Source organism: Solanum lycopersicum, chromosome 12 (assembly GCF_036512215.1).
Source record: "Solanum lycopersicum chromosome 12, SLM_r2.1".
Taxonomy (NCBI): domain Eukaryota; kingdom Viridiplantae; phylum Streptophyta; class Magnoliopsida; order Solanales; family Solanaceae; genus Solanum; species Solanum lycopersicum.
The window spans coordinates 34069192-34096011 of record NC_090811.1 but is presented as its reverse complement, the minus strand read 5'-3'; the positions used below and the strand labels follow the sequence as shown (position 1 = coordinate 34096011).

At 36.4% G+C, this 26820-nt stretch overlaps 1 protein-coding gene across 1 annotated transcript; it reads right to left on the bottom strand.

Moving 5' to 3' along the window:
* Positions 1-2399: 2399 nt before the first annotated feature.
* On the bottom strand, positions 2400-2822 carry LOC138340325 (uncharacterized). The gene has a single exon (XM_069292039.1). The coding sequence runs from the start codon at positions 2820-2822 to the stop codon at positions 2400-2402; it is 423 nt and encodes a 140-aa protein (XP_069148140.1).
* Positions 2823-26820: the final 23998 nt, after the last annotated feature.

Genomic DNA, 26820 nt, shown 5'->3' with positions numbered 1-26820 from the left:
ACCTAATTAAATATTTTAAATTGATATTATTTTTTTATGCTAAATCATTTTCTAAAAAATAGTAAAAGAAAATAGTATTTAACCTAAGTAATAGGATAACATGTGTTAGAGGGCGCTTCAAATGCCTTAAAACCCTTCTTGAACCATAAATAAGTCCCACTTACCCAGTTTCTCTAAATTTTCTAAGAATTAATTTGTTAGTCTTTTTAAATTAAGTTTTCTTAATTTATTTATAAAATAAAACAGAGACTCTTTTCTAAGTATTTTTCTAAAAAATGTTTTATACTTAGAAGCATTTCAAAGATTTTTCTAAGGATAGGAAAATTACGACATAACTCAAGTTGTGTACAAAACATGAGGAACAATTTTGATACCTGATATTGTTGAGATAGACATTGTATCTATGCCTTTGACTTCTACCCCCTCACCATTACCCACTTGTACTTAAGATTTGCAGGTATGATCAAGGAATTTGAACATTTAAGCATCATTGCACGAGTGATGTGTGCATCAACTATCAAAAAGCCATGAATCAGAGGATTCATTGATGGAAAAGTATGCAACAGCAAATAGTTGCTCCTCATGTATTTCTACAACTTCTGCTATATGTGTTTCCAAATCACCATAGGCTTTTTCTCTTTATTTGCAGACCTTTGATATGTTCCCCCTCTGTTTACATTTGTCGCAAATAACACTTACTCTCTACAAATAGTACTTCTCCAGATGTGTAGTTCTTTTACAATGTTTGCACGGAGGGAACATTTGCTTCACATTTCCATTATTTCATCCATCATTCTTGCCTTTATTCTTATGGTTGAATTGTTTCTTTTCTTTACCAAATATTTTCTTTTGGATAGAGAAAGCTCCTTCAGTGAACTTGACTCGTCTCATAGTCCTCGTTTGCTCTTATATCTGAAGAGCACTCATTATTTCACCTAGAGAATGTTTTGCCCAGGTCCTTGGATTCTTCAAGAGAGGAAATCTTAGATTCAAGCCTCTCAGTAAGTGTCACAAAAAATTTCTTCAGAATTTGTTTTCCTGTAAATTCTTCACCAAGAATTCTATTATTATTAACAATCAAAGAAATTCGATTAACATACTTACTGATTGTTTCATCCTCCTGAATATTGAAGGACTCAAACTCTCTTTTCAGGTTTAACACTTGCATTTGGCCTTTCTATTGTTTCCTTGATATTCTTCTTCAACCTATTCCAAACCTCTTTAACTTATTTTCAATCCATGATTTTGTAAAAGATAGAATCTGCCAGAACATTCGGCATAAGTTACATGACTTTTAGATTTATTTGTTCTCTCTTTGTTGTTAGATTTGATTTGAGCCAAGTTAGGATTTTCTGGTAAAGAGAAAAAATGTTTATCTTCCGTCACAGTTTTCCAAAGTTCATAGGCTTCAAGAATATCTTGCATCTTCACATATCGGATTTTGTAATTTTCACCGTTGAAAGTTAATGGTGGATTTAAAGGTAGGTTGTTGGATGCCATTTGTATTACAGGTTAAAACATTATTGTCCTATAAGATCAAATAGAGACTCTGATGACACTGTTAAAAGAGTAACACTCAAGAATTTGATTTGAAAGAAAAAAGTTAGAGTTCACTTGTGAAATTCCAGCTGTGTATTAATTTGCATAAGATATGAATTTATACAAGGAAAAACGTAACCATTTCCTATCTAGTAGCCACTTAAAATGTGGATCTTAAAACTAAATAAGAACATGTGCCACTAACAACTATAAAAGGGGCCATTAACTACCATAAAAGATGCCACTAGTTCAAAAAGTTGAGCAACTAAAGTTGACACTAGAAAATAGGAAACACTAAGCCGAAATCAGTTAAAAACAGTAAAAATAATGAGCTGAAAAAATGTCAATTGTCTATCACTTCACTCATATTTTTATCCACTGCGTCCTTGGTGCTGAAACATGGTCCTTGCACCTGCACATTTGGTCCTATTGAATAGAGTCCAAGTTTATTTACTCTCTAGGTTTTAGTTTTTTGTTTTCCATCAGTGGTATCAGAGCCAAGTTTGTGAGTACCGAAAGAAATTGCACAGAACTTGGCAGCATTGGAAAGATCATTCAATGACCTTTCCAACAATATTTGGAATTACACCTAACTCTTACTAAGCTAGGATTTGAATATCATTTGATGTTAACCAAAACTCAACTTTAACTTACTACCAATTTTCCAGATTTCCTTTTACTTTCCAATATTTTTTTTTCAAGTTCTTAACTTCTTTATAGTTATTTAAAGTTGCGAGATGTTACAATATCTCTCCCTTGAGAATATTCTTCCTCGAATGAGACTACTATTACTAGGCTAAGAGTGGTAACATCTAGTTCAACAACAAGAAAATGCAACAAATAACATGCTTATTCATAATTTAAAGAGTATTAATAATAGAATTAGTACCTTGATCCGCATTTTCTCTGGATTCAAAGAGATGGAGAAATCTTTTCTTAATACCCTCCTCGGCTTCCCAAGTAGCTTCCCCAATAAATTGGTTCCGCCAAAGAACTTTGACTGAAGCTACTTCTTTAGTCCTCAGTTTGCAAACTTGGCAATCTAAAATCTGATTTGGAATATCTTCATGAGATAGATTATACTTGATCCTAATATTCTCAGTTGATGTGATCAATGATGAATCGCCCATGCACTCTTTCGACATAGAGACGTGAAACACCGGATAAACTACTGCTAACTCTTGAGGTATATCTAACTCATAAGATATATTACCAATCCTCTTTGCTATGCAATAAGGTCCAATGTATCTGGGACTAACCTTTTCCTTCTTACCAAACTTCATGACCCCCTTTATGGGTGAAACCTTCAAATACACCTAACCATCTGCCTTGAACTCTAATGACTTTCTCTTAACACTCTTGTAGGATTTTTGCGACTCTACACCGTTTTCAACCTCTCTTGAATAACCTTATCCATAGCTTAGTGAAATAAATATTGTGCTATCAACCTTCTTTCACTAACCTCAAACCATAAAAAATAGAAGATCTGCATCTTCTCCAATAAAGAGCTTCTTATGAAGCCATCTAATGCTAGAACGATAATTATTTTTGTAGTCAAACTCAATGAGGTGATCATCCCAATTCCCTTTGAATTCAATAAAACAATACCTCAACATATCTTATAATGTCTTAACGATACGCGCTACTTGTCCGTCAGTCTGAGAATTAAAGGCAATACTTAAGTTCACCTTTTAACCCAAACCTTTCTTAAAACATTTCCTCTACTTGAAGTAATGGAGACCGGAACTCCATGAAGTCTTATCACCTCTTGAATGTACATCATAGCATAATCCTCTGTCAAAATTGGAAGTTATTACTTGAAATAGTGGGCTGACTTTGTCATTCTATTGTCAATCACCAAAACATAATCATGATGCTTGCGAAATCTGGGTAAACTTGTGATGAAATCTATATTAATCATCTCCCACTTCCACTCGTAAAGTTCTATATGATGAGACAAACTACCACAGCTTTGGTGCTCTACTTTAACTTGTTGGTTATTCGGGCACATGACAAAAAAATCAGCAATGCCCCTCTTCATATTATTCGACCAATATACTTCTCTCAAATCGTTGTACATCTTTTTGGAATATGGATGAATGGAGTATCTAAAATTATGAGTTTCCTCCATGATACTTTCTTGGAGTCCATCCATGATTGGTAGAACAATCTATCTTGATACTTAAACACACCATTTTCCCCTTATTCAAAAGGTAACACTCTTTTGTTTTGAACATTTGCCTTCAAGTCAAGGAAAATGGGATCTTGGTCTTGCTTTTCCACTCTACCACTGGCTCATTTGGAAGCTGAAACTCAACAACTTGAGTTTTACAATTAACTCAGGCATAAAAGGAATGAAACTAGTCCCTATTAAGAATGACATCAAAGTCTACCATGTCTAATTCAATTAAATCGACCATGGTACTATTGTGATTGACGGAAACAGGACAATCACAATAGACTTTCTCTTAAAGAATGGACTCACCAACATCTGGAGTTACAAAAGATAAACTCGCTCTTCGGTCTAGCAAAGCATAAACAATAATTTCAAAGACTTGAATCATACTAGTGATAATATCTGGATAACTCTGATGCTCTTTGTGAGAGCATACAAGAGGGTTGTTCCTCCTCAAGTTTCGGCAGTAACTCCTGTAGGTGCAAAACTCATGTAGACTGGGCTCTCTTATCCCCACTACCGTTTCCCTGCTTATTCTTTGGACACTCTCTCATGAAATAAAAGGTTTTACCACACATGAAACAACAACTGGAACCCTCACGAAAAACACAAGGGTTGTTTCTACCAGACTTGGCGCAAAAAGGAGGTATTCTACCTCCTTGCACCACACTACCTTGTGAAGGCACGTTTAACAATGGAACTGTGACCATAGTACTCAACTTTGTTCTTAGGTGCAGGTGAACTAGAAAATGATGGAGCAGAATCCTTCTGTTTCTATTAGAAAGATGACTGGTTGGCAATATTCTTTTGTTGTCCGCAATCATTCCTTGTCTTGGATCTCTTCTTCTTGAACTCCTCTCAATCTTTTAGCTACTATTTCTCTACCTTCTACACATAGAACAACCGTGAAATTTCCAAATATCGAATAAGCATTGTTGTCCAACCCTTTTTGCATGATAGACGGCCTAACCCAACAACAAATAAACTCATTCGACTCCTCATGTTCTTAATCATCTCCAAAGAATAATGAGATGGTTGGGTGAATTTCAACCCATACTCATGCATATTCCTTCTTAAATGTAAGGAACTCACGTACCTTGGCCTCTTTTAGCTCTCGAAGAGAGAAATGCCCCAAGAAGGCCTCCTTAAAAAAACCCTTTTTCCACTGATCAAACAAAGTTCTAGCAACAATCTTGAGTTGATAATAAGCTAAATAAACTCTCTCAGCGTCAGCAATAATCATCACCTCGAAAACCTTCTTTAGTTTCTCAATGAAGCTCTTTGGGTCATAAGTAGTGCTCGAACTAGTGAAATTTGGGGGATTCATCCTCAAGAATTCAGAATCCTCAAAGTATCAGCCCCTTTTGTTGAGATCCTTTTTATTGACAAACTATATTAGTGATAGCCTTACAGCACCCTAATTGCTTCTCTGAATTCGGCATTAGAAACTTCTCCACGAGTTGTACTTTGGGTGCATTACATACCCCTTGATCTTGTGGTTCAACATTTCTCCTCACTGGACGACCTTTGACTGCACTTCATGGAGGAATGGTTATCTTAAAACACACGCAAGCACGAATTAGAGAGAAACTTTTTAGAGATCACACTCTAACACACAAAAGGAATGGGAAATGACTGAAGAAATTCCTAAATGTTGTTGCCTCCTAATTATAGATATGGCTCACATCACACTATATCGCGGACTCTGCAGACATGGCTTCATAGACTCCCTTGGACTCTTGAACTCTTTGCTCTAATACAAAGTTGTTCATGCCCCGTTCCTACACCCCCGACGTGGCTGGCACTCGTAGACCGTTGTTGGACCTAAAAGAACCCCTGGCCTGGATTACATACTCAAGGAAGACTTAAATATAAGATATATAACTCAAATATATAAAATTACTTTTCCTAAATGGAAACTTAAGTCCTTAAACAATATTTGAAATAATAATGTAAAGACAACTAAACTACTAAATGTCCATGAAGACTCTAAAAACAGTTGAGATTGATGTTGGAACATGCCCCACAACATACTAATAAAGAAATAAATACTTAAAGCAATAAAAGGAGTCCTCCAGAATCCAAGGAGGCTCACCAACTTACTCTTGAGTACTCAACTAGATCAATGGTGCACTGGATGCCGATCCTCTTTACCTGCGTCTGCATCATAATGTAATATAATAAAACTTTGATTAGTACACTGAATGTACGAGTGTGTAAGTTTTAATGCTCAAAAACATAAGCTAGAAATAGTCTAAAAGAACTGAAGAACTTACCTGGCTCAACTCAACATAACTGACTCATTTCAATATAAAGCAATTTCTAAGCAAGTGTAATATAAAGAAAGGTTCTTTAAAACATGTTGTAAATGATTTTTGTGTGGAAAGACACAATAACTCTGAGATGTATGTAAAGTACAACGAACTGATGCATATATCATATAATAACTTCTATGGGAGTTTCTCTGTCACGCCACGAGCTACACCTGACACGCGGACACGTGGCCTAGGAGCACAAGTGATCCCAAGATAACCCTACTAACATGATAATGAGCGTACTAAAGAAAAATGCTGAAGCTAAATCATAATTTAAAATTAAAAGATGGGAATACCCATATTCTATAAGTGAGATATTTGAAATACTGACAATTTTAATACAAGGATTTTATTAACTCAATACTAAGTTAAAACTAACTACGTCTGAAAATAGGTTCTAAACTAACTAGAAATGCAGGTACATGCTCCAGCTAAGTCTATCAAAATTTGAAATTAAAGGACAAAAATACTGAAAAGAAACTTATGACATCAATACTAGAAAGGTATTGAGCATGTAGGATAGAGTAAATCTGAAATAAATAGAACTGAATAAGCACAAAAGAAAGTATAATATTCTGGACATGATATACTGAATTATGAGCTAACTAGATGCAATGACAAAATTTATACATGCTGAGACTGAATAATAACTGATATAAGATATGGTAAATGCAAGAGAATTTGACTCAACTGTGGGAGGTACTAATAACCGATAATAAAATCTCATGAGCTAAATGTTGAGTCCAATGTATAAGCCCCATTGAGAGGACCCTATATACCCTGCCAAAGGTATACAGGTATGCTGACGTGATCACTAAACTGATGCCCACATAGGGGACTTACAACGTACTTGGCTAGTAGTTCTGGGACTAATTGGGTATGTTGAACCCTAGTCCAACTCGGTATTATGCTACTCCCAAAGAATAGAGTAATTAAGACATTATGATTGAATTTCTATAAATACTAGATAGCTCAAAACTCAACATGCAAATAGAGAATGAAACAATTAATCTCGAAATGATGCATTAATAATTGAGGCATGTATATTTGAAGTAATTTAAATATCTGATCTAGCATGTGTAATTCAAGAACTAAATAAATACATAACTAGGGTTTTGACATTCATGCAATAAGTTGAGTAATAACATGGAAATCTTATTTGGAACATTTAACTAATTAATTCATGAAGTTCTGTTGAAGTTCTAAAAACCCTAGGTCTAATCATGTTATGAGAATCAAGAATCTGACTGAAAACTAGGGACCCAATGGGTGAAAGGAAATCACCAGTGAAATCCCACATACTTGGTGATGAAATCACGTAGAAATATTTAGATTTTGGGTCTACAACTGATGGAACCTTGTTGGGTTCTTGACTAGGGTTCTTGACCATTTTCTCCTTTCTTGCTTCCAATTTTCTATGTTTTGATTTAATGATTTGACTTAGATTAGTTTTTGATATGTTTCTAGGCTTCAATGGTCTAAAATATATTATTTATGGTCAAAACGACGCATCTTAGGGTTTAAATGAAGTGAAAAAAGGCCAAAAGACCTCTGAGTTAATTATTGTTGGACCAAACAACGCCTGGACTGATGGGCCGTCGTTCAGTCGAGGGTCCATCGTTTGGGTTTGTAGGTTGTGTCTGTTCGACAAACCTTTACTAAAACGGACATAGCATTTTACTCGGAGGTTTGATTTTAGCAAACTTGGTGACCATGGATAGCTAATTCAATTATCTATTATTTAATAGGTCATGGGACACCTAACTCATTTTGTACTAAGAGTTATGATCATTTGAAACTGATCCAACAATATTTTCCCCCTAAATGTCTGCTAATTTTCAACTACAGTCTGTAGGTCGATCTACGGACAGTACTGGTCAATCGTGGTTCATGTTAGAGGCGGGGTAAATGGGGTGTTGATTGATGGACACGGACTATAGTCTGACTTACGGACCGTACGTCTGTTCGTGGATCGATACTTGGTCAATTTTTTTTGGCTGCATCATGGGAGAGTTTCAGTCACAAACTACAGGTGTGTAGTACGGATCGTAGGTCAGTTTGTGGTCCATCGACGGTAACCGTCGATTGCTCCTGCATATTTTTGAAAAGATGATTTTTGGTCTTTTTAGGATACGGGGTGTTACATTCTCCACCCTCCAACCATCACTTAAGAGCTTTAGTGATGATACAACGATCTACCTCAAACTGCCAGCGCATCCTATACCTAGAAATACGTATAAAACATGAACTGACAAATGGATCAACTACACTATTTAGAAATGTATTATTCTAATATATATGATCCTTTTCTACCCATTTTGAATTCATGGTTTATGGAGACTATGATTTATTTTAACTCTCGCTCGATTTGATAATCAATACTACTCCCAAAATATACGGGCTCTTATGTTTAAAAAAGACATACTCCTTCGGTGATTTGAGATACTGCTCAAAATTTAGCTCAAAACTTATCTCAAAGGCTATATTGGAATTCTCAGTTTCTCTACTTGCTTCAGTTAGAAACCTATAACTCTTTCATGAAAACTAGCATGAAGGCTCTTTGAAAATCTCAGTTTCCGTTCTTATTTAAATAAGAAAAAGATAATTTTAAACCTCTTTGGGAATAAATAGTCCCCGCTAGTCCTTTAAACAAAGTACTTCAACTTTAATCTTTATTAAACATAACTCTTAAGTCTTAAAACAAAGTTAAAACATTTAAAAAAAGACTCTTGAAAACTTTGATGAACTTTACTTGACTTGAATCTCAACCTTGATCTTCTCTCTTACTTTGAATTTGACTCTAACATGAACCTTGAATTTAATGATGGATTCAAGGATTATCATTTATTTTGGAGGGATCTCTTGATGTTTAGGAATGAAAAAGCTAAACTTATGAAATGCTACGAAATCACCATCGTGGAGCAATTCTGCGACGTGGAGATGATTCAGAGGATATTCTCGAGGAGTACGCGTTCAGCTCCGCGATGCTAAGTAGATTTTTGCTCACTAGGGGAACAAGTTCACGACATGGACTTACTTCAGGCAAGCGGTCCGACTTTTTCCTTCTTCGTTTTTCAACCCCAATTTTCCAAAACACGAATATCTTCCTCGAAATCATTTTTGATCCCGATACCCAACATTAATACTCATGAACTTAACTCAAAGCAATTCAAAAGCTCCACAATTTAAGGTCTTAATACTCCAACATTCTACTCAATTTAAGAACACACTTAAATTCAAGAATAGAAATCAAGAACATCTACTTTCAACCCTTTTTAGAACGGTTTTCACTGAATTAAACATGTTTGGCGTGTGAGTGAACGAACCCAATTGCTATGATAGACTTACATACCTTTTAGGGATCGTCCCTAAGAAATCCACAATCAATCGATTGTTTCTTATAAAATTCTTGTTCTCATTTTGCATTCTTTCTCCAAAAGCCCTAACATTAATTCTCAACATAATAAACTGAAAAGTCTGATTTTTACCACATTTAATCCCTTAAAATGAATTAATTTAATAAGGTTTGGAAAATACAATCTAGCCCTTCTCAAATCCGAATTGGACTTTCCTTAATCCAACAGTCAAACATCTGGAAGGCATAACTCAATATGAGAGTGTTGGAAATATTGTTCCCAAACATTTCCAACAGTATCTTGAACTACACCTAAATACTTCCGAGCTAGGAGTTATGATCGTTTAAAATTGACCAAAACTCAACTTTAACTTACTACCAATCTTCCAGAGTTCCTCATACTTTGTAAAAATGATTATTTTCACGTTCTTAGCTTCTTCCTGACAATTCCAAATTGCGAGATGTTAAATTAAAACAAATAATTCAATCCTAACAAATCAACCAATAAACTCAACATTCCACAAATATTAAAGTTGAATTACACGAGAAAATTATGCATGGATTAAAAAGTGTAACTAATGAATTATAAGGCAATGATCTATAAAGTGAATTAAGTTTATATTAGTAATGAATTAAACAAGTAATCTTATAGTAATGAATAATAAACTACAAAACAATTAAATTTGTGTTGAAAGTGGACATTACACAATATTAAAGTTGAATTAGAAGCGAAAATTAACATTGAAAAATGTAACAAAGGACAGAAAAGACAACAATTTATAGACTGAATTATAAATTTACTGAACTTAACTCTTAAGTCGTAAAACAAAGTTAAAACATTAGTTAAAAGACTCTTGAAAAGTTTGATGAACATTACTTGACTTGACTCTCTACTTTGATCTTGTCTCTTACTTCAAATTCTACTCTTAGTCGGTCCTTGAATTTAATTATAGATTCAATGAGTATTATTTTTTTTGGAGGGATCTCTTGATGTTTATAAATGATTTCGAAAAGCTAACCTTATGAAAAATTACGAAATGACCATCGTGGAGAAAGACAACGATGCAGAGATTCTACCACAAGATATCCGCGAGGGGTACACGTTAAACTCTTAGATGCGAAGATGATATTTGCTCACTAGGGGGACAAGTTCGCGACATGGACATATTTCAGGCAAGCTGTCCGACTTTTTCCTTCTTTGTTTTTCAACCCCAATTCTCCAAACAAGAATATCTTCCTCAAAATAATTTTTGATTTTGATACCCAACATTAATACTCATGAACCTAACTCAAAAAAACTCAAAAACTCCACAATTAAGGTTTCTATACTCCGACATTCAACTCAATTCAAGAACAAATTTATATTCAAGAATAGAAATCAAGAACATCAACTTTAAACCCTTTCTAGAACGGATTTCACTTAATCAAACACGTTTGGCAAGTGGGTGAACAATCCCAACCGCTATGAGAGATTCACATACCTTTTAGGGATCAGTTCGAACAAATCCACGATCAGTCGATCATTTCTTGGAAAATTCTTGTTTCTCCTCTTGTTCACCTTTCACGTTCTTTCTCCAAAAGATCTTACGTTAATTCTCAACTTTATAAACTGAACCAAGTCTTATTTTTACCCCAAACAATCCTTTAAAATGAATTAATTTAATTAGGTATTGAAAATACAATCTTTTTCTTTCCAAATCTTGATTGGACTTTCCTTAATTCAACAGTCTAACATCAGAAAGGCATAACTGACTTATATGGAGTCGAAATATCCAAAAAATGGCGGTGTTGGAATGATTGTTCCAAGAGCATTCCAACAATATCTGAAACTACACCAAAATCCATATGAACTAGGAGTTATGATTGTTTAAATTTGATCAAAACTCAACTTTAACTTACTACTTATTTTCCAGATTTCCTCATACTTTCCAAAAATGATTATTTTCAAGTTCTTAGCTACTTTCTAGCTATTTCAAATTGTGACATGTTACATTAAACAAGTAATTCAATCCCAAAAAATCAACTAATAAACTCCGAAATGAATTAACTTGTATTATAAGTGCATTTCACGAATATTATAGTTGAATTAGAAGACAGAATTATGCATGGATTAAAAAGTGTAACTAATGAAATACCAAACAACTATCTATAGAGTGAATTAAGTTTATATCAATAATGAATTAAAAAAATTAGTCTAATAGTAACAAATAATAAGACTACAAAAAGAATTAAATTTGTGTTCAAAGTGCATATTACACAATATAAAGTTGAATTAGAATTAAAAATTGACAATGAAAAACGTAACTGAGAATAGACAAGACAATAATTAATAGACTGAATAAATTATGTATTATTCATGAATAAATTATGCATTATAAGTGTGTGATAAATTATTTTGGTTGTTTTTCTAAGTACATGAGTGGTGTTTGTAATATGTTTTGTGCCTATGTTATAAATGTATTACAAGTTTTTTCTTAATTATTTTGGTTGATATCACTATAAAAAAAGAGTGAAGTTTGTAATATGTATTATAATATATTGTTCATGATTTTAATACAATTTAAATAAAATTATGAAACATATCTAATACAACTTTAATAAAATTGCGATATAATTTCACTAACTTTATTTTTTTCAAGTTTTATTCTAATATTTCTCCTAAAATTAATTATTGTTAGAAACTAATTTGTTATATAGAGTCCTATTAATAAATAATGTCAAGTTATTTCAGAATTTTTCTAGCCTTTAGGCAAGTAGTTTATCATGACTTTACTTCTTATTTTAGAAGTTAATGGTTTCACTATTTCCAGCTTAAAACGTTGTGTAATTGTCATATAAAATCTGCAGTTGTAGAGCACCAAAAATGCAGAAAAGTAGTTCCCTTTCTTCTCAATGTTTCAACTCGTTTCTCTGTTTTTGTTTACTGTTGTTTCATTATCTTGTTTCTATTTACAATTATATACTTAATCAAACCCTCTAAAAATTGAGATATAAACTCCAAACATTAATTTTATTAATTTTTAGGAACTTCCTATCAAAACTAATCACAAATTCATAAAAATCAAATAATGAACTCAAAATTTGAATTTTACAATGACCATCAATGGTGAACTCTTGCTTATGTAATTTTAAAGATTTGAAATTTCTGCTTAAAACACGGTTTTATACAAATTTCTGGTCTTTCTTTCCTCTTTTCATCTTGTTTTTGGATAAGATAGTAATATGTTAGTGAAAAAACTTACAAGATAATAAAATTGCAAGATTACAATTGAATATAAACTAAATAAATTAATCTCTTCAAGCTGAGGCGCGGATATCTCGCTCTCATTAAGGAGATTCAAGCCCACTACAACAAATGTTTTTCACCGGTCCAGTAGTAGTCCTCTTTGACTTGTCTCCTCCAGGATACAAAAACCTTCACAAAGTATAACTCAACAACTCTAAACAGGAGTTGAGTCCAAAGCTTCACAAAAAACAATACCTCCCTTCACCTAATAAGAACTCTCTTTTAGACTAATTCTTTCACTCTTTGTTTTCTCTTGTGTTTTGTGTGTACCAAACCAAATGAAGACTACCACTATTTATACTAAAATTAGTTTTCCTAGCAATGAATAGGAAGATAATGGAGGGAGTAAATAGTGAAGATAATGGCCTTAGGTGTTTCATTGGTTACAGAGGAGTTACATAGGTTACAAGGAGTAATGGAGGAATTAAGAATGAAATAAAGTGATGGATAACCAATGCTAATGAATGATGTAGAAGTTATCCATTCCAATGTTTATTGGAATGTTTTTATCTCACAATGAATTCAGCCAATAAAGACAAAAGTAATGGCATTACATGGCTACCAAGTCAAAGTTGAATATCATGATTAAATTGGTAGTTGAAAACAAAAATGCCTACCAATGGTCATTCTTATAACTCCAAAATAAATAAATTTAACATATTAATATTAAAATGCTAATAACCTAACAATCTCCCACTCATTTTAATATTTAGATAAGAGAGTATATTTGTTGAAGGAAGACTACTATGCCTAATAAAGGTGTGCTCTGCATTGAACCTCCACTTAGTGAAACAGTAACTTTTACTCCAAAGTCGTAGTGGTCTTAGACTTGAACTATGACTGCTTAAGGGAAATAAAATATCATTGATCACATGTAATAATCAAGGTATTGACATGAGCTTTAACAGCCAACACGTTATGACCATGTGCTATCCCAGTTACATGAGTGCATTTGAGAATAAGCTCCATTCTCATAGGAAGTGACCTACTTCCACACATCACATAGGTAAAATATGTTGAGAGTGCTCCTGTAAGATTAACACTCCACCCATACGGGCTACAAATATTTATTAAGAGTTTTATTAAAATTCAACCTTCACAAACTACAGCAAACAATGGACTCACATCATAGGGAGGGGGAAAATAGTGCATTTTTCACGACAAGTCATCATATGATTAGTTTTTCCCTTTGAACATGGTTATAGGATCTCCGGTCCAAGGTTGGGTTTCCTCATAAATGACTCAAGGATTTGTAGGCTTCAATCCCATCCCCCTCGATGTGCTCCAAACCTTTTCTCTTGTTAAGGCCTTCGTAAGAGTATCTGCAAGATTATCACAAGATTTGACATAATCAACATTAATGGTACCATTTGTCAAATACGACCTTACATTATTGTGTTTCCTCCTTATAGGTCTTGATTTACCGTTGTAATAACGGTTTTGAACTATACAAATTGCAATGGTGCTATCACAATGAATTATAATATGAGGAATTGGTTTTTCAAAATAAGGAATTTGAAACAATAAATCTCTTAACATATTCGCTTCCACACTAGCTGAAGCTGAAATAATTAGTTCAGCCTCCATGGTAGAGTAAGAAATCACAGTTTGCTTTTTGATCTCCAACAAATAGTACCACCACCTAAAGTTAAGACATAACCAGTGGTAGAACAGGAATCACCTGACAATGTGTTCCAATCTGCATCACAAAAGCCTTCAAGTACAACAGGATATTTTTCAAAGAACAAACCATAATATTTCGTTCTAATCAAATATGTCATAACTCTTTTTAAAGCATGCAAATGTTCATTACCTGTCTTGCTTGTAAACCTGTCAAGTACTTCTACTGCATATGCAATATCAGGCCTAGTGCAATCAGTCATTTATCTCAAACTTCCGATACTAGCATATCCCTTTTGATTTATTACATAATTTTCACTTTCAACAGGAAATAAGTGAACACTTGAATCAAAAGGAGTAGCAACATGCTTGCAATCATGAAAGTTATATTTTTTCAAAATTCTCAACAAAGTGTGACTAGTCAAGGAAAATCTCCTCACATGTTCTTGTTATTTTTATTCCAAAAATAAAATTTGCCTCACCAAGATCTTTCATATCAAAGTGGCTTCTAAGAACATTTTTAGCTTCATCAATAACATTCATGTTAGAGCCAAAGATCAACAAATCATCAACATATAGGCAGATGATCACATGTGAATTATTCCAAGATCTATGATAAATGCACTTATCACACTCATTTATTTTAAAATCATTTTCAATTATACAGGAATCAAACTTTTCATGTCATTTCTTTGGGGCCTGTTTCAAGCAATATAGGGATTTAGTAAGTTTACATACTTTTCTTTCTTGGCCTGCTTCAACAAAATACTCGGGTTGGTCCATATAAATTTCTTCATTTATGTCTCAGTTTAGAAAAGCAGTTTTTACATCCATTTGATGAATTTGCATATTAAAAATTGCAGCTATAGCAAGTAAAAGTCTAATGGATGTAATTCTTGTTATCGGAAAAAAATTATCAAAAAATTCTAGACCTTGTAGTTATTTAAAACCTTTTGCAACTAGCCTAGCCTTGTATTTATCAATAGAACCATCCGGTTTCAACTTTTTCCTTAAGATCCATTTGCAACCAATTGTTTTACAACCCGGTGGTAAATCACCTAACTTCCAAGTTGTACTTGAAATTAGAGATTCCATTTCATCATTTACAGCCTCTTTCCAAAAAATAGAATCAGGTGAAGATAATGCTTCTTTCAAAGTTAGAGGGTCAGTTTCAACATTAAACACATAAAAACCAGGACCAAAATCTTTTTCTACTCTAGCTCTTTTACTTCTTCTTAACTCAAAATCACCAACTTCTTTATTTTTCAAAGTTGAAGTAGAAGAACTAGGTAGTGAGAAAATATTTTGTTCAATGCTTTGACCCCCACTATTTTTAGTATCAAAAGGAAATTTATTTTCATGAAAAATAGCATCACTGAATTCTATTACAATTATCTTCAAGATTAAAAAATCTATATTCTATACTATTTGAAGTGAAACCAAGAAAAGCACAAGTAGTAACTTTCTTACCCAACTTTGTAATCTTGGGACCATTAACCTCACAAAGGCTAGACAACCCCAAACTCTTATATATCCCAAACTTGGCTTGTAACCTTTACACAATTCAAAAGGTGTCAATTTAGACTTTTTATGAGGCACACGATTCAACACATAACAAGCAGTAAAGATAGATTCACCCCAAAAATTTAAAGGTACATGTGACTAAATACGCATTGCATTAGTCATTTCAACAAAAGTTTTAGTTTTCCTTTCTGCTACTCCATTCGATGAAGGAGATTAAGGATGAGTAGTTTCATGATTAATTCCAATGATCTAACAAAAAAATTAAACTCATTTGATTCATATTCACGGCCTCTATCACTTCTAATTCTTTTTATTTTTCTTCCAAACTGATTTTCAACCTCGTTGAGATAAGTTTTGAACTTTTCAAAAGAATCACTTTTATTTTTCATCATGTAAACATATGTAAACTTAGAAAAATCATCAATGAAAGTGATAAAATATCTATTACCTCCACGAGTTAGAATTCCACCAAGTTCACAAATATCAGTATGAACTAATTCTAACAAATTAGTTTTTCTTTCAACTTGAATATGAGGCCTTTTAGTAATCTTTGATTTACTACAAGCCTCACACTTTTCAAAATTATTTTTAACCATCCGGATTAATCCTAAAATACTCATGATTCTAACATAACGATCATTAATATGACACAAACGAGAATGCCAAAAATTAGTAGAAGAAAACATATAAACAGAAGTAGAAGTTTTATTCATTTCAACATTCAACTTTTAAACATCCCATCACTTAAATACCCCTTCCCCATAAAAATAAATTTCTTCACTATTACATATTGATCAGATTCAATAATCTGTTTAAAGCCTGTTTTATTAAGAAGAAAACTAGACATCAAATTTTTTCTCATAGAAGGAGAATAAAGTACATCTTTCATTGTTAATATCCTTCCAGAAGTAAAACACAATTCAACATATCCCTTTCCAAGCACTTGAGTAGTGTGAGCATCACCAAGCATGATGGTTTTTGTCTCCTCACAATGAGTATATTTTTTAAACCAGTCTTTGTCATAACAAACATGACGGTTTGCACCAGAAATAACCCACCATCCATCAACATTCTCAACCATGTTTATGTCGGTAATAACCGCCACAAAAGGTTCTTAGATAATGTTTGCATGAGGTTAGGACCACGTTTTCGAAATATGCAAAATCGAGCAATATGCCCACTCTTGCTATAAACAAAGCATGGTCCTTTTTCTTGAACTTGTTGATTTGGTGCTTGGTGATTTGTCACGACCCAAACCGGGTTGCGACTGGCACCCACACTTACCCTCCTATGTGAGCGAACCAACCAATCTAAACCTTAACATTTCAATATAATATAAACAGAAAGTAATGCGGAAGACTTAAACTCATAAGTAAAAATAAATAATCAACTTCTATAACTCAAAAACTTATCATTATCCCCAGAATCTGGAAGTCATCATCACAAGAACATCTACCTTTAAATTACTAAACTAAGAGTATCTAAAAGCTAAAAATACATAAGAAGCTAGTCCATGCCGGAAGTTCAAGGCATCAAGACTTGAAGAAGAAGACCCAGTCAAACCTAGAAGCATTAGCTCACCCTGAATATCCGGTATGACGAAGACTGGCTAGAATCACCGCTGAGTTGAAGATGACGGAACGTTTGCTGCACTCCACAAATAACAAGAAGAAAACATAAAAGTAGGGGTCAGTACAAACCACGGGTACTGAGTAGATATCATCGGTCAACTCAAAATAGAGAACAGTATATATCAAGTAATATCATAAATAACCTATAAAACACAACATATAGCAACAACAACTACTATAATCATCAGTAAGTACCATCAAGTTCATCCATGAGGGCTCAAGCCTCAATACCATACCCATTTGGGAATTAAGTATATTAAGTTGAGTATATTATCATCTTTCAAGATTCATTATCTTTCCTCCTCCTGTGTCGGTACGTGACACTCCGATCCCCTACTACTATGTGTCGGTACGTGACACTCCGATCCCCTAATTCTATGTGTCGGAACGTGACACTCCGATCCCCTACATGTGTCAGAACGTGACACTCCGATCCCCTACATGTGTCGGAACGTGACACTCCGATCCTCTACATGTGTCGGTGCGTGACACTCCGATCCCCTACATGTGACGGTACGTGACACTCCGATCCCCTAATTCTATGTGTCGGAACGTGACACTCCGATCCACTAATATCATTCTATAAATTCATCAAGCCTTCTCTATACCAAGGCATCCTCAATCCCACTACTTTAATTCATCAAGCCTTCTTCATACCAAGGCATCATCAATCCCATTACTTTAATTCATCAAGCCTTCTTCTATACCAAGGCATCATCATTAATAATGTATATTAAAGTTTCTTTCAAGATTTGGGATTCAATAGTTTTCATCATGCTTGTTTTATCACAATCACATAATCATATTCATGCAAGCATACAATTAAGCATATAGACAGGTTTACAATACTACCAATACATATCATTCGCTATTGAGAGTCTACTACGAATAGCATGAAAACCATAACCTACCTCCACCGAAGAATTGAAATCAAGCAAGTTAATCCTCAAAGCTTGGTGTTTTCCTCTTCTTCTCGATCGTTTCTCTCTCTCCCTTCTTGTTCTTTCTATTTTCTTATTCAAACCCTCTTTCTTTTACCCTAATTAGTATATAATTAAGAATAAAAGATGGCAATAATACCCCACTAATTAACTTAGGGTTACCTTCTTTAACCCGCAGGAATTTTAGTTATTAATATAAACCCACAAAATCTATAATTAAGGAAGGAATAGTCCAAAAACGTCCCTTAAAACGTGTAAGGAAATCCGATTCTGCCTGGGATTCGCGCAACCAGTGACGGGCGGTCGTGCCTGCGACGGTCCGTCCTGCAGGTCGTCGTAGAGTTCAGAGACCCAAATTTCCACCAAGGGTCTGTGACGGTCCGTCCTGCCATTCCGTCACAAAGTTCAGAGAGTCGATTTTTAGTACCCATTTTCAGATTTTCTAAGTGTTTTGAAACGAGACTCTGCGACGGTCCGTCGTGCCCATGACGGTCCGTCGTGGGGTCCGTCGCTTCTGCCTGTTTTTCCAGAAATAAAGTCTGCTGCTCAAAACGACTAAACAGGTCGTTACAATAGATACCAATTTACCCATCGTTCGTCCCCGAACGATCACAAGAAGAAAAACAAGGGCGGGAAGGAGTACCTGAATCTTTAAACAGATGTGGTATCTTTCTTGCATATCTGCCTTCTTCTCCCAAGTGGATTCTTCCACCGGTCGATTCTTCCATTGCACCTTGATGGATGCAATCTCTCTTGACCTCAACTTGCGAACTTCTCTATCTAAATTAGCAACAGGCTCCTCCTCATAAGACAAGTTCTCATCAAGCAAAATTGAATTCCGACGGATGATGTAGTTTCCATCCCCATGGTATCTTTTCAACATCGACACATGGAATACCGGATGCACTCCGGACAGCCCTGGAGGCAAGGCTAACTCATAAGCCACCTCTCCTACTCACTTAAGTACTTCAAATGGTCCAATGTACCTTGGAATTAGTTTACCCCTTTATCCAAACCGCATCACCCCTTTCGTTGGTGAAACTTTCAACAAGACTTGTTCACCATCCATGAACTATAAGTCTCTAACCTTTCGATCTGCATATTCTTTTTGTCTACTTTGCGCCGCTAGAAGCTTTTCTTGAATAGACTTCACTTTATCCATCGAATCCCATAAGAGATCAGTACCCCAAGGTCTAACCTCGAACGCATCAAACCAGCCAATGGGAGACCTATATCTCCTCCCATATAATGCTTCAAATGGGGCCATATCAATGCTTGAGTGATAGCTATTATTGTATGAAAATTCCACTAAGGGTAAGAAGCTATCCCAATGGCCACCAAATTCTATCACACACGCACGGAGCATATCCTCCAACACTTGAATCGTTCGCTCAGGCTGACCATCGGTCTGGGGATGGAACGCAGTACTAAGGTCCAACCTAGTACCCAATTTAGCATGCAATGTTTTCCAAAACTTAGAAGTAAACTGCATACCTCTATCTGATATGATGGATAGTGGAACCCCATGCAATCGCACCACTTCCGAGATGTAAAGTTTGGCTAACTTTTCTGTATTGTAAGTCACCTTGACCGGAATGAAATGAGAGGATTTAGTTAACCTATCAACAATCACCCAAATGGAGTCATACTTACCCATTGTCTTCGGAAGACCAACCACAAAATCCATTGCAATTCTTTCCCACTTCCATTCCGGAATGGGCATTCTCTGAAGTGTTCCTCCGGGCCTTTGGTGTTCATACTTTACTTGTTGACAGTTTGGACATTTGGCAATAAAATCCACAATGTCACGCTTCATTCTACTCCACCAAAAGTGTTGTTTTAGGTCACGATACATCTTGGTTGCACCCGGATGTATAGAATACCTTGAACTATGAGCCTCTGTCAGAATTGTGTTGATCAAATCATCGACGCGGGGTACACATACCCTTCCCTTGATCCTCAAAACACCTTCCTCATCGATTTGTGCTTCCTTAGACTCTCCTCGCAATACCTTATCTTGAATTTTGCGCAGTTTCTCATCATCATACTGTCTTCCCTTAATCTTGTCAAGGAAGAAAGATCTTTCCTCCACAGAAGCCAACAATCCTCCCCTCTCATTTACTTCTAATCTCATCAAGTCATTAGCTAGAGTTTGAACCTCTCTAGCCAATGGGCGTCTAGAAGCTTGCAAGTGAGCTAGACTTCCCATGCTTCCCGCCTTCCTACTTAAAGCATCCGCTACAACATTCGCCTTCCCCGGATGATACAAGATAGTGATATCGTAGTCCTTTAGTAACTCCATCCATCTCCTCTATCTTAAGTTCAAATCTTTCTGAGTAAAGACATACTGAAGGCTACGATGATCCGTATAGATCTCACACTTAACCCCATATAAATAGTGTCTCCATTTTTTTAATGCAAACACTACCGCGGCCAATTCCAAATCATGAGTGGGATAGTTACGTTCATGCACTTTTAATTGTCTTGAAGCATAAGCAATCACACTCTTCTCTTGCATTAGTACTGCACCCAAACCAGAATAGGATGCATCACAATAAACAATGAAGTTCTTACCCTCTACTGGCAAGGTAAGGATAGGTGCGGTAGTCAACAAAGTCTTGAGCTTCTGAAAGCTTTCCTCAAATTCATCCGACCATACAAATGGGACATTCTGCTTAGTCAAGTTCGTCAATTGGGAAGCGATAGAAGAGAATCCCTTGACGAATCGGCGGTAGTAGCTAGCTAACCCAACAAAGCTCCTTATTTCTGACACATTAGTAGGTCTTACCCAATTCTTAACTGTCTCAATCTTAGAAGGATCCACCATCACTCCATCCTTAGAAACCACGTGTCCCAAGAAGGACACTACATCTAGCCAAAACTCACACTTAGAGAACTTGGCATAAAGCTTTTTCTCCCTTAACATTTCCAATACCATTCTCAAATGCTCTTCATGTTCCTTCTTGCTCTTTGAGTATACCAATATATAATCAATTAATACGATCACGAAGAGGTCCAAATATGACTTAAAAATCCCGTTCATCAAGCTCATGAACGCAGCAGGGGCATTTGTAAGACCAAAAGACATCACTACAAATTCGTAATGCCCATACCTCGTTCGAAAAGCAGTCTTTGGCACATCCGTTGCCCGTATTTTCAATTGATGATAACCGGATCTCAAGTCAATCTTAGAGAAGACACAAGCACCTTGTAACTGATCGAACAAGTCATCAATGCGAGGAAGAGGGCACTTGTTCTTTATGGTTACCTTGTTTAGTTGTCTATAGTCTATACACATTCGAAAACTCCCATCCTTCTTCTTTACAAACAAAACCGGAGCACCCCAAGGGGATGCACTTGGTCTAATGAAGCCTTTGTTCAATAACTCTTGAAGTTGTGCCTTTAACTCTCTTAACTCCGCGGGAGCCATTCTATAAGGGGGTATAGAAATGGGGCGAGTACCGGGTTCAAGATCAATACAGAAGTCAATATCCCTATCCGGTGGCATACCATGAAGATCTGCAGGGAACACATCCAGAAACTCACGAACTACTGAAACCGACTCAATCGAAGGTACTTGGGTAGTGTCATCCTTGAGATGTGCCAAGAAAGCTAAACACCCTTTACTAATCATTTTCTTAGCACGAAGAAAGGAGACGATGCGGACCGGATTGGAAGTGTAGTCACCCTCCCACACTAACGGGTCTATCCCAGGCTTAGCTAACGTCACCGTTTTAGCATTACAATCCAAGATTGTAAATTGCAGAGAAAGCCAAGTCATACCCAGAATCACATCAAAATCATCTATTGCCAAGATAACCAAATCTACATAAGTATTGCTCCCCACAAAGTTTACCACACAAGACCTATATACCTTTTCAACTACCACAGACTCACCCACCGGAGTAGAAACACGAATAGGCATATCAAGAAATTCACAATGTAAATTTAGACCAATTAGCAAATGAGGAAGATACATAAGAAAACGTGGATCCAGGATCAAACAATACAGAAGCCATGCAATCACAAACCAGAAGATTACCTGTGATGACAGCATCAGATGCCTCCGCTTCAGACCGCCCAGGGAAAGCGTAACAATGGGCCCTATCGTTCGTCTTTCCGTTGCCCCTACCATGTTGTGATGTAGTGGCCCTAGTTTGCCCATTACCTCTGCCGTTTTGGTGACCACCATTACCTCGACCACCACGTCCTCCAGAATAACGGCCTCTACCATGACCACCTCTACCTCTAGCTATTGGCGGTCTATAACTTTGTCTGGGACAATTTTTCCTAATATGTCCAATCTCCCCACATCCATAACATTCTCTGGAGTCAATCATAGGCCCCTCGGAGAAGTGTTGACCGGTCTGAGGTGGTCCCCCAACTACAGTCTGTAGTGAAGACTGAATTGGTCGGACTGAGTAACTTCCCGAACCCTGTCCTCTACTGTAAGAACCATTAAACTCACCTCCCTTTCGAAGCCTTTTTGATGTCGATGTTGTGGTGAAGTCGTCTGGCTTCACTCCTTCCACTTCTATCACAAAGTCTACCACTTCTTGGAAGGATTTTGCCGTTGCCGCTATCTGTAAGGCCGAAATCCGCAATTCTGACCTCAACCCCTTCACAAACCGGCGAATCCGCTCTTGAGGACTGAAACAGAGTTGAGAGGCATATCTGGATAGTGCACGAAACTTAGCCTCATAAGCATTAACCGACATCCTACCTTGCTCTAGGCTCAGGAACTCATCCCTTTTCCTATCCCTCAAAGTCCGGGGGGATATACTTCTCCATAAACAAGCTAGAGAACGAGGCCCAAGTCATAGGTGGTGCGTCTATTGGTTGACACTCAATATGTGACCGCCACCACATTTTGGCGTTCCCTTGAAACTGATAAGTCACAAAATCCACACCAAACCGTTCTACTATACCCATCTTGTGTAGTAGCTCGTGACAGTCAACCAGAAAATCATAAGCATCCTCCGATTCAGCACCCTTGAAGACCGGAGGTTTCAATTTCAAGAACTTACTGAAAAGTTCATGCTGATCACTTGTCATTACAGGCCCTGTAGTCAGACGAGGAAATGTGCTTATTTCCAATGGAATATCCATGCGGGGAGCCATAGTAGCCGCATGTTGTACCTCCGGAGCCTGAGGTGCTGGTGCAGAAAACACTGGCGGTGTCTGGCCCTGATCAGATAACCCGCTAAGATAAGCCAGAACCTGATTGATCATATCTGGGGTAGGTTGGGGTGGCAATTCCTCATTCTGCACTTGTTCAGTTTCCCCATCCTCCCCTTCTCTTATTACTTCCTCAGTCGGTGGAGGAGTCACTGCCCTAGTATCAGATGGGCTAGGTGCTCGTCCTCTTCCCCTAGAGGACGTCCTCCCACGACCTCTACCACAGCCCCTTGCCGCTGTTCTTCCTCGAGCCACAACCCCAGTGGCTGGCTCAGTTGTTTCTTGTCTGGCCGGTGTTGGTGTTGACGTAGTCGTTGCTCTAGTTCTAACCATCTGCGAAAGAGAGTGAAGATGGTCAGATACCAATTCGTATCGCCTAGATACCAATTGGACTCAAGTAGTAGCACGAAAGAAAGAATGAAAGAGTGAAATTTTCCTAAAGTCTTATAGCCTCTCAAAGAAAAGTAAAGGCGTCCCCCTACCGTTCCTTAAGGCTCTACTAGACCTGTTCTTGTGTGATGAGACCAACGAACCTAATGCTCTGATACCAAGTTTTTGTCACGACCCAAACCGGGTTGCGAGTGGCACCCACACTTACCCTCCTATGTGAGCGAACCAACCAATCTAAACCTTAACATTTCAATATAATATAAACAGAAAGTAATGCGGAAGACTTAAACTCATAAGTAAAAATAAATAATCAATTTCTATAACTCAAAAACTTATCATTATCCCAGAATCTGGAAGTCATCATCACAAGAACATCTACCTTTAAATTACTAAACTAAGATTATCTAAAAGCTAAAAATACATAAGAAGCTAGTCCATGCCGGAAGTTCAAGGCATCAAGACTTGAAGAAGAAGACCCAGTCCAAGCTAGAAGCATTAGCTCACCCTGAATATCCGGTATGACGAAAACTGGCTAGAATCACTGCTGAGTTGAAGATGACGGAACATTTGCTGCACTCCACAAATAAAAAGAAGAAAACATAAAAGTAGGGGTCAGTACAAACCACGGGTACTGAGTAGATATCATCGGTCAACTAAAAATAGAGAACAGTATATATCAAGTAATATCATAAATCAACTATAAAACTCAACATGTAGCAACAACAAGTACTATAATCATCAGTAAGTACCATCAAGTTCATCCATGAGGGCTCAAGCCTCAATACCATACCCATTTGGGAATTAAGTATATTAAGTTGAGTATATTATCGTCTTTCAAGATTCATTATCTTTCCTCCTCCTGTGTCGGTACGTGACACTCCGATCCCCTACTACTATGTGTCGGTACGTGACACTCCGATCCCCTAATTCTATGTGTCGGAACATGACACTCCAATCCCCTAAATGTGTCGGAACGTGACACTCTGATCCCCTACATGTGTTGGAACGTGACACTCCGATCCCCAACATGTGTCGGTACGTGACACTCTGATCCCCTACATGTGTCGGTACGTGACACTCCGATCCCCTAATTCTATGTGTCGGAACGTGACACTCCGATCCACTAATATCTTTCTATAAATTCATCAAGCCTTCTCTATACCAAGGCATCGTCAATCCCACTACTTTAATTCATCAAGCCTTCTTTATACCAAGGCATTATCAATCCCATTGCTTTAATTCATCAAGCCTTCTTCTATACCAAGGCATCATCATTAATAATGTATATTAAAGTTTCTTTCAAGATTTGGGATTCAATAGTTTTCATCATGCTTGTTTTATCACAATCACATAATCATATTCATGCAAGCATACAATTAAGCATATAGACAGGTTTACAATACTACCAATACATATCATTCGCTATTGAGAGTCTACTACGAATAGCATGAAAACCATAACCTACCTCCACCGAAGAATTGAAATCAAGCAAGTTAATCCTCAAAGCTTGGTGTTTTCCTCTTCTTCTCGATCGTTTCTCTCTCTCCCTTCTTGTTCTTTCTATTTTCTTATTCAAACCCTCTTTCTTTTACCCTAATTAGTATATAATTAAGAATAAAAGATGGCAATAATACCCCACTAATTAACTTAGGGTTACCTCCTTTAACCCCCAAGAATTTTAGTTATTAATATAAACCCACAAAATCTATAATTAAGGAAGGAATAGTCCAAAAACGTCCCTTAAAATGTGTAAGGAAATCCTATTCTGCCTGGGATTTGCGCAATCTGTGACGGGCCGTCGTGCCTGCGACGGTCCGTCCTGCAAGTCGTCGCAGAGTTCAGAGACCCAAATTTCCACCAAGGGTCTGTGACGGTCCGTCACACCTGTGACGGTCCGTCCTGCCATTCCGTCACAAAGTTCAGAGAGTCGATTTTTAGTACCCAATTTCAGATTTTCTAAGTGTTTTTAAACGAGACCCTGCGACGATCCGTCGTGCCCATGACGGTCCGTCGTGGGGTCCGTCGCTTCTGCTAGTTTTTCCAGAAATAAAGTCTGCTGCTCAAAACGACTAAACAGGTCGTTACATGATTTTTCACCATTATTTTTCTAGGGAGGTCTACCATTATTTTTCTTGAATTTTTTATTCTTTGGCTTTAAATAAGTATTTTGTGAGTTTCAAGAGTAGCATTATTCGAAGTAATTAAATTTACCTTCGATGTGATGTTGTTCTCTTCTCTTTGTAAAAGTGCATCTTGGCCCCTTGCTTCTTCTTCCATGTGGATTTTCATTATTAAGGTTTCAAGAGAGGTTTTGTTTTGTTTGTGACGCATAGTTTTTTGAAATTCCTTCCAAGAAGATGGAAGTTTATCCACTATGCCACAAACAATAAGGTTATCTCCAATTTTAACCTCTTTGGACCTAAGCTCTCCAACAATCATGATGAAGTCTTGAGCTTGATCTACCAATGATTTGTTATCCACCATTTGAAAAAGAAAAAATCTACTAGCTGTATATTTTTTCGCTACAGCCTATTCAGTATCATACTTACTCTGCAATGCCTTCAAAATTTTCTTTGCACTAGAGTAAGTTCTATCATAATAATCATAAAAATTATCAGATAGGAAATTATGAAGATAGTACCGACACTTGTAGGAATCAGCATCGTACTTTTCAATTTTCTCTAGATGAGAAATAGTTTCATCATCATTCATAGTGGTGATGTCTTTTTTATTTGGATTCTTCTCAGTTAATACATAAGAAACAATTAGAAGACTGAAGTAGAAAAATACTTTACCCTTCCATCTCTTGAAATGGTTACCATTAAACCTAAATGGCTTGTTAAGATCTCCAATCTTGACATCCGT